Source organism: Perca fluviatilis, chromosome 4 (genome assembly GCF_010015445.1).
Source record: "Perca fluviatilis chromosome 4, GENO_Pfluv_1.0, whole genome shotgun sequence".
Classification (NCBI taxonomy): Eukaryota; Metazoa; Chordata; class Actinopteri; order Perciformes; family Percidae; genus Perca; species Perca fluviatilis.
This window is the reverse complement of record NC_053115.1, coordinates 16,950,302-16,964,475: the sequence shown is the minus strand read 5'-3', so window position 1 is coordinate 16,964,475 and position 14,174 is coordinate 16,950,302. Positions and strand designations below refer to the sequence as shown.

At 40.5% G+C, this 14,174-nt stretch overlaps 1 protein-coding gene across 1 annotated transcript in view; it reads right to left on the bottom strand.

Annotated features, from left to right (window-relative positions):
• Positions 1-1,850: 1,850 nt before the first annotated feature.
• Positions 1,851-14,174, bottom strand: part of LOC120557990 (potassium voltage-gated channel subfamily B member 1-like) — a 44,805-nt gene continuing 32,481 nt past the window's right edge. The window contains exon 3 of the mRNA XM_039798758.1: positions 1,851-7,924. Within this exon, the coding sequence (XP_039654692.1) occupies positions 6,068-7,924 (1,857 nt within the window). The 3' untranslated portion in view covers positions 1,851-6,067. The remainder of the gene's footprint in view (positions 7,925-14,174) is intronic.

The window sequence follows — 14,174 nt, the reverse complement described above, 5'->3', positions numbered from 1 at the left end:
CAGCATGTACATATACCAGCATAGATTTCATAATGTTAAGCCTCTGCATCCTGTGTGGCTAACTGAGCAGGCCACATTATCACGAAACATGTTTTTATTTAAACAATAGCTTGTTATTTATTGGTGAATCAGTTCAGAAAAAAACGTTGGGCACAAACTCCTTCAACAAAAGGACAAGTGACCATAAAGACATTTCAGTTTCATGTTAATTTGAGGCCTTTTCTGCTGGAAGGTTAGGTGCAGATTTTTTACAATGTTAAAATACTGCAACTTAGGAAAATACACACTTGAGTTGTCTACCCTGATTCTTTGAATGTATTGTTCACACAGGACCAGGACTGTGAATTTAGTCTTCCATCACGTCATCAATCGCTTTAGAAAGGGATCTCTTCACAACACAACCAGTATGGAGAGGAGGAATGATTACAGTGATCAGTAACTTTCACCTGCACACATGAACATGCTAGTAGTTTTAAGACAAAATGTTTTTAAAAATTAATTGAAATAATGAACTATGGGCTTGGGTAGTGAAGTCCAAAGTATGCAGTACCTTAAGTTTTTTGTGTGTGTGTCAGAATTTTGCTGAGACAGTATACAGTGGACACTGACTCAGACAAAACCAGACTTGAATTATAACTGGTATTTAGTGTTTGGCGTTAAAGGCAAAATCATAGTGAAGAAAGACACCTGGACAAAAAGGACTCAGTTCAAAGGTATTTCCTGTGTTAAGTGTCACTTAAAGATGGAAGTAACTGAATATAACTACTGTTGTCATTGTCACAGTCATAGCTTTTTCTGTCTACACTCTAAAATGTCGTCATATTCAAATAAGGGCTTTCCTTCTTTTCTACCTGTAACCATTAGATCCAAAAGAAATATCAATGTCTGATTTGAATAAGGTATTTACAGCTTTTCGTCAATCAGTTGAGAAGAGAGTTGCCCGGAAAAGATCACAAACAACAATGTTGTCTTATGTAAAAAGAAACTCATTACTTTTACTCTGAGCTGCGTTTGACTTTTATATAAAATCTTTACCCACAATTGACAACAGTAAGCTTATTTTACACAAGTATATTTTTTTGTATTTTATTCATGGCTGGTCCCCTCTTATGTAGCCAGTCCTTTAATCTGTTATACAAAGTTATTCCTGATCCATGATGTGAGGCGGATTATCCAACTATGAATAAAATATTAAGGTGATGAACTGCTTAGCACATGTGCACAAATCCCTAATGTGTAGCATGTTTCATAAGTACTCTTTTTCTATAACATTATACATCTAATTTATTGGATTAAAACATGTTACTGTACTTGTGACCCAGACTTTAGTGGTTTTGTTTAAGTTTTTTCTGCAGAGTGATTGTTGCTCGTGGAAGTTAAGATCAGTTAAGTTTTTGTCTTGTGAAAAGCCTTGTTGTGACTGGCATTGACTGTGATGTAATCCTCTTCAAAACTTTAACATAACAAATGGGAACCAAAATAGAGGAAAATACCGACATTAGACAGCGCCAAAATGATGAATCAATTCATCATTTAGTCGATCAACAGAAAATTCAAAACAAATTTTGATAACTAATTAATCATTTAAGTCATTTATCAAGCAAATGCCAAATATTTGCTGGCTCTCTGTTTTATATAACTGGAAACTGAATATGTTTGGGTTTCTGACTGTTGGGCGGTCAAAACAAGACATTTTAAAATGTCACTTTCGTCTGAGGGAAATTGTGATAGACGCTTTAGTATATTTATTTTTACATTTTCTTGGAAAAATAATCATTAGAGTAATTAATAATGACATTTTTTTTAGTTACAGCCCTTAAAATTAAATAATCATGTGCCATTGAGTGTAGTGATTTTGTAGAGTATTTTAATATGTACAGTATATTTTTCATTGAATACAGACCAATGTGTCCCTGAGCAAGACACTTAACCCCTAGTTGGCATGCGACCTCTGACATATATAGCAATTGTAAGTCGCTTTGGATAAAAGCGTCAGCTAAATGACATGTAATGTAATGTAACACTGGAGGGTGCTGTTGTATAAGATATGCAGTTTCCTTCCACAAACCACAAGCTCAGCCCTTGCCCAATCTCAGTGTTCGCTCTCCATGCATTACATTCCTCTTGTGTGAATTCACTGTTTTTCATGAAAACACAATTCCGTTAATAGAGTGCAGCACCAACACTGGATTATTGTCTTTTATTAAGCATTAGTCAGTAAAAGGAGGCAATTGCTTCCAAATTGCTGATCATAGACATTTTCCTATAGCTTATAAGATGATATTTACAAGTTATGTGGGTTAAAGTTTAATTGAGCTACATGCGTTGAACAACAGGAAACCACAAAGATAATATTCTATAAAGTCAACTGGTACAAAGTATGAAATCTTACAAAACAAACATTTCCCCACACACTGTAAGGGCGGCATACAGACCTGTGTGAGTTGAACAGAGGCGATTCATTCCCTAAATAAGGGGGAAGATTCTGAAAATTAAATGATGTGTCTGCATTTGGCTTGAACCTCTAGTGTGGCGTATTGTGCTTAAAGAAAATTCTGATACTTATTGACATTATACTTTGTGCTTTGGAAATTGTATTTGACCGTTTGTATGTTGACATTTTTAGTTGCATGGTTACGAGAAAGCAGAAGAGGATTTAATACAGAATAATCAATAAAGTGCAGTTCAGAAAACAGGAAAATAATAAAGACAGGGCAATAAGGACATTGTTAACATTAATTCAACAGAGGAAGGAGTTGTCCACGATGATGAGAGGCTCAATACCAAAGATCAGTGAGTATTTACTGTATGTTCTCTGTTACAAAGTTTGTTCCTCTATGACATCGTCAGACAAAAGACATTGCTGTAACTGAGCCTTCCCTTCTGGCCCAGACCCTCCCTTTGCATGCCCAGGATGATAATAATAGAATCACAGAAATGAACACATCCTCAAAAGGATGCCATTTCTGCACTGTCATTCTGCACAAAAGACGCAAGCACGGGGCTGGTGCTTGTAATGGAAAAACCCACATGACTGCATGAGTGTGCATAATCTAGCTGCATAACTTTCTGAATGAGAGGATGATAGTGATTGTCCTGTCTTTAAAAGACAGGACAATAAAAGAGCTGAGAAAGCTCACAGATTATGTCTTGAATGATGATGTGAAGTTGGGCATGAGGTGAAGGAGCAGAGTGCTACAGCCATCATTAGTGATGTCAGTTGTAATCAGGCTGCACAGCTCTCTCTGTCACACACCTCTTGTTCCTATTCCATTCACATTTCACACTCACTCCCACCGTGGGGGTCGGTAGCTGAAGTAAGCATACACCATAGCAACAGCACCTTACGTAGCTGTGGTCATGCTCTACCTGTTCTTTTGTAATTTGCTGAGATGTGTCAATGTTTCTATGAAAAAGTGAAGTAAAGGGATGGTGTGGCAGTCTGATTTAAAGGCCCACAATCCAGCTTTCTGTTTACATCATTTTATCGATAATTGAGGCTTCACCAGACTGAAGCCACAGGTGAGCAGGGAAGAAGAGATGAATGAATGATTGAGTGAATGCATGAACAGAATGTAAACTGTGTATATTTGCAATGTGTCTCTACAAATTAGTCTACATGCTTTTATCAAATGCGAGCCATTGAGTCATCTCAACCATCACCATGGAAACAGTGGTCGTTCACTTCACTGAGTGAGTCTGCACGTTTGTTTTTGTGGATTGGGCCTTCATCATGTAAATGTTTGGTGCATTTAAGTGTACAGGAAATACATTAGAGGGAGGGGGTGGGTATCTAATACAGCAGTCTGACAGCTTGATGACCCAGTTCTCTGTGTGTTTATTTGCTGTACTGTTTGTTTAATTGTCATTCGGGCATCAGTAGACAGCGACAGATTCAGTGTGCGGGGTAGGCGTCTGTTAAAAGCAAAGGCACGGAAATATCTTACTCATATAATGTCTAATGATTGCAAACAACCATACAGCATAAATACTTCTATTTCTAGACTCACTACTAACTAAAAACTACCTAAAACAGGCTTTAAAGCTTGCTTGCATGTTTTTTTTGTAAAGTTAATAATGCTTTAAAAACATGCTTGCATGTGTAATGTAACAAAGAGCATATGTTTGGAGTCAGGTGCAGGATGCAGGATATTTGGTTGAACTGCTGCGAGGTGGCTTTGTGTTTGTAAGAGATGTCACATGACCTCATGTGAGTGTAATGTTTTGGATCTCTGGAAGCGAACCACTTGCCAAGATCCACAGTGTGTAAATAATCCAATTTTAGCTTTTGAAATGGGTGTGAACTAAAGTGCCGTGTTCCCTCTTCATTTTCCGTCTATTCTTTTCATTCCCTGTCAACAGCTTTCTTCTTCAAAGGGCAGTCCTCTCGTCTACTTACATGTTTGTACCGCATGAGCAAGTATGGCTCCCTGAAGTATGTCAGATTTAGAAAAGGAATGCTTACATTTCTTACATTTTTGAGATAAAACAGTAAAACTTACCATCATCTGTACAAGATATCAGAAGGAACAATTCTTTGGTTCTTCACATTGCAAATAAGGATAGAGGGACAGACATTTACGGGGAGACAGTAGCAAACAATACAAATTCATCTACTACAGTATATTGTCTAACAAATGCAACTCCATCAAAATAATGCAGTACATATATCGAAATGCAAAACTACGAAATTAGCACAATATATTTGTCTAAGAGTCAATTCTTTTAGAAAATTTCTTAAAAATATAAATTATTTTCATTCTGTACCTTGTAAATTTAATGTTGTTTCTTTGTGTGTGTAATATTCTACTTTTGTAGTTATACATGTACAATAGTCACATTCCAAAAGTGGAGGTTCAACATAAAAAATCTCAGTGATTTTCAGTGCTGTCTTTCCAGCTAGTGATGCTCATCAGACCTGTCATTTTATATGAAGTTATCAGCTACAATAGGTATGATGACTCCTTCGAGACACCTTTGAGAATGTTTTGAAATAACACATAAAGACATTTAGATTTACGGCAGGTTAAAATTCTGATAACACCACTACAAACAAGAATAAAGAGTATTTTTTTTCTGTTTATAATGAAAATAATGATCACGTTAAGGTGCTCTCCCTTGCCAGCAGTCGGGCACCATTGGAACAAGAAGGAAATCGATGGATGCAGCCTCACAGTGTCTTTGTGTTGTCTAAATATTTTCTGTGCAGTAAAAAAATATGGACGTGCATGACACTAAACTCAGATGGAAATACTTGATGCTCCTCAAGTTCACACTTAAGAGATCAAGAACGCTACATAACAATGAATATACAGTACTGTTTATTTGTATGTACTGTCTGTCCGTATATGTCTCTCTTTCTCACTCATACAAACATTAAACATGGGTGACAACATAAACTAAGGCCAGTTTTGAGGAAGGAAGTTAAAGGAAGCAAACTATACATTTTCACAACACACTGTTGCCTTTGTAATGCCATATTTATACACTGTGTAACCAATAACTTGAAGACAAATGTAAGTTCTCGTTTCACACAACAACGTAGTTATTTGAAATACCTCAAGTGAATGAGTTTCCCATTTTGCAGTGCCATGTTTCAATGCCCTCTGTGGGTTGCTACTGATTGGATTGTTTGCTATAGTGGCTTTAAAGTAGTACCCAGGGGATGTCAGAAAAATAGGTTTTTGCTTATAAAAATGATATCCTATACTCTTAAAACTAGGCGGTGATTATTATATGATGATCTGGGCTAAAACACATGTATAAATAGTAAAAACTATCAGACACTTTTAAAACCTCTTAGATCAGAATCCTCTGCTAAACTAATTAATTCAGGAGTCCTTGGTAGGAAAAGGTTTGAGAGCAAAACACAAACTTATTTCCCATTGTCTGCATCTATTTTCATGGGAGAAGCATTTTGTGTTGTAATTCTTCAAATGTTCCTGCAAATGTTTTCATTGTCTTTCATATTTTTGGGAAGTTCAGTTTTGCTGAGTTCACTGTGCTTCTTACATTTTCCTTTCTGCTTCCTCCTCTCCTGTATGTTTCCTCCGTGGTCACTCCCACTTTAAGCATTAGAGTGACTCTTCTCTCCCTGAAATGGCTGTAGTTCCTGAGCCACATGGTTCTCTTGCCCTTCTAGCGGCAGTGTGCTGTTTCCCAGCTTCCTCTGTAGGCCCTCCATGTGGTTGGCCCCTTGCTGGAAGCTGGAGTGAGGGGCAAACTTGGGCCTGGTTCTTTCCAGAAGTCTTTGGGATGGTTTGGTGCCTGAACCATCATACAGATGCTCCTCCTCATCTGTATCAGCATCAATGAATGTATTGATGGACGCATCGTGGAATGTGAAGAGGCTGCTAGGCATTAAATTATCCGGGCTCTTGCTGGGTGTCCTGCTGCTGGCAGTTGTGTAGACGGACACCTCGGGGCTCCGGACTGATGAGCTGTCTGAGAGAGCCCCTGTCCCTGAATCCTCCTCAGCTCTGAAGTTGACCTTTAGTGAGCGGCTTTTGTGCGGTTTGTTGAAGGGCAGACTCCTGGGGCTGTCAGAATGCAGGCCAGGCTTTGTGCCTTGTCCTATCAGGGGTGTAGTGGTGTCCTGGGATCCTTCATGCTCATTCTCCAGGGTGGGCTCCAGGCTGGGGTTGGTACTGACTCTCCCTAGCATGCTGCTGATGGGGCTGTGGGAAAAGCGAGAGCTCTCAGGTAAGTCAGTGGCGCAGCTGATGAAGCTGTCAATGCTGGACATGCTCCTTATGTCTGCAACTGCCTCTGCTTTGCTTGAGATGGCTTCAGTGGGGATACTTCCCATCTCTAATTCAGATCCCTGCCCAACTGCTTTGGATGGTGGCCCTTTTTCCTTGCTGTTGATGTCGGGTTGTGACTGGGCCTTGGCCATCTTGTTGTACATCTCCTCCAGTTTCTGTGCACTGAGATGCTGAGGGCTGCTTGAGGGCTTGGCCTGCTCTTGGTTGTTGGATTCAAGGTTTTTGGTGGGGCTGCTGGGGCTCATATGTGACTTGAGTTTGAGTGTCCCTTTTTGCCGACTAGGAGACACATGATTATCATGCACCTTCTCCATCTTTTGCTCAGTATTTTCCACCATTATATCCATGAGCTCTATACTGCGGCCAAAGGCGTCTTTTGTGTTCATAGAAACAATGCTACCATTTCTCTTAGCCCTCTCCAGAGCCTCCCTTCTTTTAATGGCTTTCTCCTGCCTCTTTTGCTCTTTGTAGAACTCAGAGAAGTTATTCACGATGATGGGGATAGGCAGGGCTATCACCAGTACTCCGGCGATGCAGCACAAACCTCCAACTATCTTTCCCAGTAGAGTTTTGGGGTAAATATCTCCATAGCCTACTGTGGTCATAGTAATGGTAGCCCACCAGAAGGAAGCTGGGATGCTTTTGAACTTGGTGTCCTCTTCATCCTTTTCAGCAAAGAACACCAGACTGGAGAATATCATGATGCCCATGGCCAAGAAAAGGATAAGCAGGCCCAGCTCATTGTAGCTCCTCCTAAGAGTGAAACCCAGAGACTGAAGACCTGTGGAGTGACGAGCCAGCTTCAAAATACGCAAGATCCGCATGATTCGGAAAATCTGAACCACGCGGCGCACGTTTTGAAATTGCAGCACACTCTTGTTGGATTCTGTCAGGAAGATGGTGACGTAGTAGGGCAGGATGGCCAGCAGGTCGATGATATTCAGAGGACCCTTAAAGAACTTCCACTTGTTGGGGGAAGAGAGGAAGCGAAGTAGGTACTCCATGGTAAACCAGGCAATACACACAGCTTCCACATGGGCCAGCTGTGGGTTGTCTGTGGAATGACCAAACTCATCTGTGTCCTGCAGCTCTGGAAGGGTGTTCAGAGACAAGGCAATGGTAGACAACACAATGAAGAGGATGGAGATAATTGCCAGGATCTGGAAAACAAAACACAGAAGATAACCACAATGAAAAATAGAAGAACACACAATAATGTCTATGGAATATACCCCAGTGTTGTATACGCATCTTGTACCATTTTCTCGGGATAGAAAGGTTGGTCGATCCAGACTGAAATATCTCAACAAATATTGGTATAATTATCATGAAATTGTAAGCAGATATTCAAGGTCCTCAGAGGATGAATCGTACAGAATTTGGTAATCCCCTGACTTTTCTTCTAGTGCCACCACAAAGTTGACATTGTGGCTTTAAGTGAAATGTATAGGCAACTTTTGGATGGATTTGGTGCAGACATTCATGTTCCCCTTAGAAGGTATCATAATAACTAATAATGACAATGACATAATGACTTTTTATCTAGCGCCACCATCAGGTGAAATCTTTTATTTGCGCAATGCACAAAACAAAAACTGACCAAATACCTGCAAAACTAATAACATTCCCGTCAGACTCAGCTGTACTTTTTGAATTTAGTACTAACTAGGAAATGTTAGTATGCTAACAGGCTAAACAAAGATGTGGAACATGGTTATTATAACCTGCTAAACATAAGCATGGTAGCATCACTGTAAGCATGTTAGCATGCTGATGTTAGCGTTTAGCTAAAAGCACCGCTGTGCCTATGTACAGGCTCAGAGTTACTAGCATGGCTTTAGACTCATGTCTTGTTTGGCAATCTGTAGTTCATAGAGTTCTTTTGAGGGTCACTTTGAAAAACAGCTCACTTTATAAAATTTGAGGGTGTGTTGGTCAGGTAACAAATCAAATGCAAAGTACTTATTAGCATATGCACGCTAACAAAAGTATGGATGGCTTCAGACTAATTATCTGTTCTATCCAGTCTTTTAATCTTAGTGAGGCAAGCAGCAAACACTTGATCATCAGAACATCGCTGCACTGATGATGGTCGCCAGACTGAAACGATTGAAAGACTTAAAGATTAAAAGACTGCACAGAATATGCAATAAGTCTAAGGCCATCTGTTTTGTGTTTATGCAAGGGTCCTTTTCATTACCTTCAACCTGTAGTTGGCACCACACTTTAAGCTTTCATTTTGAAAATGATCACAATTTTACTCGCAACAAAACACGGATCCTGGTGGTATACTACAGCAGGTATCACTCATTGTGCCTCTTTGGAATTTGCAATGTTAAAAGGTATATTAAAGGACAAATGTGACGGAGAACACTGGAGCTAAAGTTAGCAGTTGCCCCTGAACTACATTCTGAAAGTAAAAACGCTCCATCAAATGAAAATAGTGCTTTAACAAGTCAGAGGAAGGTCAATCCCGTGAGAAACTCCATTTTAATGTGTCAAACTATTGCGGTTCCATTTGTGACACTAAATTGCATTTTAGTACTGGCTAAAATATTCTAACTATGTAGTGATGGCATTTTCTGATGATATTAGTTCATGGCCTGTTAAATTTCTGGCTACTTTCTCCAAAGTATTCAGGAAATGCCATGTCAGCATTTCAAAAGAAATGAGGTCAGAGCTAATGCAATCTCTGGGGCAGTTTGTTTTTTTTGCTCTTCAAGTCTTGACATATTTATACAGACAGAGACAGTAACGCAGGGCAACAAGAGAGAGAGAGTTTGAGATTGTATTGACACATTTTTTAAACCCCTGCCAAGGGCAGCAGGTCATGTAGGCCAAATATTCCATCCTACAAATTCAGACAGACAGCAATCCATGGTACTGCATTGTGACAATGTGTAGGATAATTAGCACATTACTCACAGACATTGATTGCACCCTCACTGCCCAGAAGCTATCAATCCCCACCCAAGTCTCGGTCATGGTTACACCAATACATAAACCTGAACACTAAATCAACCCCATAATACTAAAACCCAGGTAACATAAATGCACACACAAAACATTAACAAAACATCAATAAAACATAATTGAGACATGAACCGTTCAGAACACAGTCCCAGGAGCCTTTGCAGTTCTTCAGCGCAGAGCACAACGGCATCCTGTCAGCCATTACAGTATTGTGCACACAATTACGCTAAAGTAAAAGAATACAAACCCCTGTGTATTCTTTGTATTACCCTACTGCTTTTGTCGCTATGACCACCTTCTCCACCTTTAGCGTTTATTTACGTCTTTTGAATGCGCCTCTGAAGCACTGTGGCCCATGGATGTATTAAGACAGTTTAGAACCGAGATGCCCCAACTCGGAGTAGTTTCCTGTATCTGTGCCACTACCACACTTCTTAAGGAGACTAGCGGCAGGTCCGAGTGTATTGATTCCAATTATTTTGCCCCATAGTCACCAAAGTAGATATTGGACCCATTTCTCATAAGCCACATATCTGACACTAAAATGGCATTTTTCAGACGGACACATCAGGAGAAAATTTACTTTGTTTGAGACCTGTTTCTATTTCAGGACCAAACTCTCGCGAGATCTGGCAACACAGAGAAGCTAATGTCAGCTGACGTTCGTGAACGCCCTAACAAAACTAATCTCAGTGATGGTAAATATGTCTTTTAGCTCTGTAAATATCATCAATATAACGTTAGCAAAAGAACATATTAATAAATTATTTAAATATAACTTTTCATTTATCCACACAACGTTCACTACACGTTCAAACAAGGCCACTCCTCTTTAGGCAATTTAATTTTATACCATTGGTGAGGAAGTGTGTAATTTGTACGCTGTTATAGCATGCTTTTGATAATGAACTATGCTTTGTATAAAGCATCTTTGATTGAAAGGAATGCTCTGGCTGTATAAGGAAAAAAAAAAAATAGCCAGGCCATTCATTCCAATGAAAGTTGCTCAAAAGTGCATAAAGCAGTCATGGAGCTCGATCTTCCACGTTGACTGGCCCACGATGTCACGATGAACATGCGCACTAGCAACAGTTTGGCCAGAGGGGTGCAGTGCAGTTCCACCTTTGGCCGCTAAGCCCATGGTTGCTTTAAGACATGGAGCTGTTCCTGGGTGGCTTGGGCCGCTCTTTGTGTTTGTCTGTTTGTTTTGGTTGTCAATCAAAGGCAGTGTCAAGAAAAGGGGAATGGGTGCTTCGGGAGTGGACTAAAAAATAATAAGGCTACATAAAATATATTGATGACAATGTCGTAAATTTGTTGCGTTGAGGCGATGCAGACCGCAAGAACTGTGATTGGACAACTCGTCCTGTGTGTTGATAGTCAGTGTTTTAAGCAGCCTACTGTGGGGAGTAGCAACATGCTAGTTCACTGTCATAAGCTTCGCAAATAAACTCAGACATATTTTGGTTACAATGACGGGGTTATCCATTTGTAAAGTGTCTATATGTCAGTAACGTTTTGAAATTAGCACTTCACCAGCAAGCACTACTTTGTGGGCAGTTGTGCTAAAGTTTGCTTGCTAACATAACATAAACTGTCTGGCAGACACCTCGCAAATAACCTCAGACTTATCACCCCCTAGTGTTATGGCAGTGAAATTCACCGCGATGCAAAGCAACCCCGACGCAGAACTCCAAAAGGGTCACGACGCCGTTGGACCGACACCGTAGCTACACCGTGGAGTTGACACAGAAGCATAAAACAGCCTTAAGGCAAGACTTGGTTAGTTTTTTTAAATGACAGTAATGTATTGATATGCCACGTGTAATGTATTTTATTGTGTAACCTCTCAGTGAAATATTCACAGGTCGTAGCGCTTTTTATTGTGAAGGGTAAAGCAGAAGTGTTGAATTCTGACATGTCTGACTGTGTATTATCTGATTAGGCTATAAAAGAGAAGAGGTGCAGTTCTCTGTTCGGAAATTGAAATTCTTCTTTTTTTTTCAGATGGCCATTAATCCAGCGATCTGTCGGATCAATTTCTTTATTAATTTGGGAGACTCATAAGGTCTTGGTCCCTATAACAGAATGTATGGGCTTATATTTGAATGTAGAGTCAAACAACAAGGAAGTTGTTAACATGATAAAATTGTTGTGTCTTTTGGGCAAATAGCATATTCACAAGGCCAGATTTCTTCAGTTTCTTCCCAGCACATACTTGTTTTATGGTGAACTTCAGACATTCTTTGACTCCGTATGTAAAGTATTTAAAAACAAAAAAGCGTCTAAAGACATGATGATGTCTCATAAGTGATGACATCATAAGACGACGTGCTGTACATGAAACAGGCTTCTAGACGTTTCTCAAAGTCAAGGATCCTTCCTTGGTAGGAATGGTCTTCCCAAGTGACAATCTGCGGGAAAGGTCACACATTTTTTATAGACATTTAATGCAAACTGCCCAGAAGCCATCCCTACCCAAGTCTCATGTCATGGTTACACCAATATTCTGAAATATTCATAGGTCGTAGAGCTTTTTATTGTTCGGTAACGCAGACGTGATGAATTCTGACATGTGCTGCCATTGACTGTGTAACGTCATTCGATTAGGCTATAGAAGAGAAGAGGTGCAGTGCCGTCTCGGTTTGTAAATTGAAATCCTTGTTTTTTTTAAGATGTCGATTAATCCAGCGATCTCAAAACAGCTGTTGGATCAAAACATAAGGTCGTAATTAATGCAATATTGCGGATCATATCCTAGTTAGCGGCAACGAGCGCGTCCTCATAGCGGTTTTACCATGGATCATGCGGCTTGGGCTATCCGAATCTACCTCCCTCCCACATTAGCCTACCCAAACCTCCACCTCACCCGCCGCCTATGACCCCTGCCACACTTGTTCTTCACCGTCTCTCCATTTTTTTCTATTTAGTCTGCTTCAATTCTTCAATGCCCAAGGCTACAAGAAAACCACAATGTATTACTTGTTATACAAAGCACACCATGGTCAGTGAGCCTGCCTGACAGACTTAGCCTGGTTCGTCAGGGTTTTCCCAGGCTATGACAGACTACTGGAGACCTATGACGCATTGAGCCCCCTACTAATATAATCTGCTAGTACTGTACAATAGGGTAGAGGACTGCATTGGGATTAGGATCCCACGGGCCCAACACAAATATCGCCGGAGCAGGCGGTCCAAAAATAGACGGCGGGTCCCGGGATTTAGGAGCGCTGCTCCTGATCAGTGCTGTAACCGACTGTTAGGTTCGCCCATAGCTTTAACCCGAGTCTTGAGCAGAAAGCAGAGCAGTAGCCTAACGTTAACGTTAATCAAAACGTAATTTTCATGTATCAAACTGTGAAATATATGTGTGTAATATGTCAATAACTGGGTGAATAGAATCCTAAATGTTACTAAAAATGTTACAAAAATCCATCTTTTCTCCGACTCGTAGTATTGTGTGACAAAAAGAATGCAACAACCCCGCAGGTTATTCGTTTTTCGACACGGATGTGACGTCACGCTCGAGCTACTAGTCGCGATTACAAGACAAAAAGAACGCACCATAACACTCCTCGACTCCCTCACTCTAAACTACCGTTAGCTTCCAAGTGGAGGCTAACGGCAGACCGCTATAATCACCTAGCGGTCCGCCGAATTAGCTATTAGCTAACTAACGTTAGCTGGAGGCTAGCGTGTGAACATCTTGCGCATGCGCAGAACGGATCGTGCAGGTGGAAGCGGTGCCGTTATTCCAAGGTGGTGGTGGAATGAACGCAGCATTATCATCTGCGCCTACGTCATGGCATACGTGTCATCTTGCACATGCGCAGAACGGATTGTGCAGGTGGAACGGATTGGGTACTGGCAGACTCCTTGACTCCCTCACTCTCAGTCACTTCTTTCCAGAGGCACCGCCCCTTTCTCCTATGGCAACCTGAGGGATCCAATCAACACGGACTTTAACACAAACTCGGTTAGAGAGTGCGTAAAAGACATTTTACTGTCTATAGTAAAAGACAGGGAAAGGAAAAGGAAATAAAACAGCCTGAACAAATCGAACCACGGCCAACAACACGTTCTAAAATAAGTGAAATAAATGAATGAATAGCCTACAATATAACTTTGCCCTTATATTGCACTAGAATAACTTATTATTGCACTTGAATGTAATTATGCACTAGAACGTAATTTCGCTAGGCTACTACCGACAGATATGCATATTGATTAATAGGCTAGCCTATTACACAGTAAAATAACTAGTTTCCCTGCGGGAAGAGAGAAGACACAAAATCAATGGCCAATCCATCAATCTAATTGCCGTGCGGGCGGGACCCAACACAAAAGCTGCGGGAACGGGCGGTAACAGAACACACACACACACACACACACACACACACACACACACACACACACACACACACACACACACACACA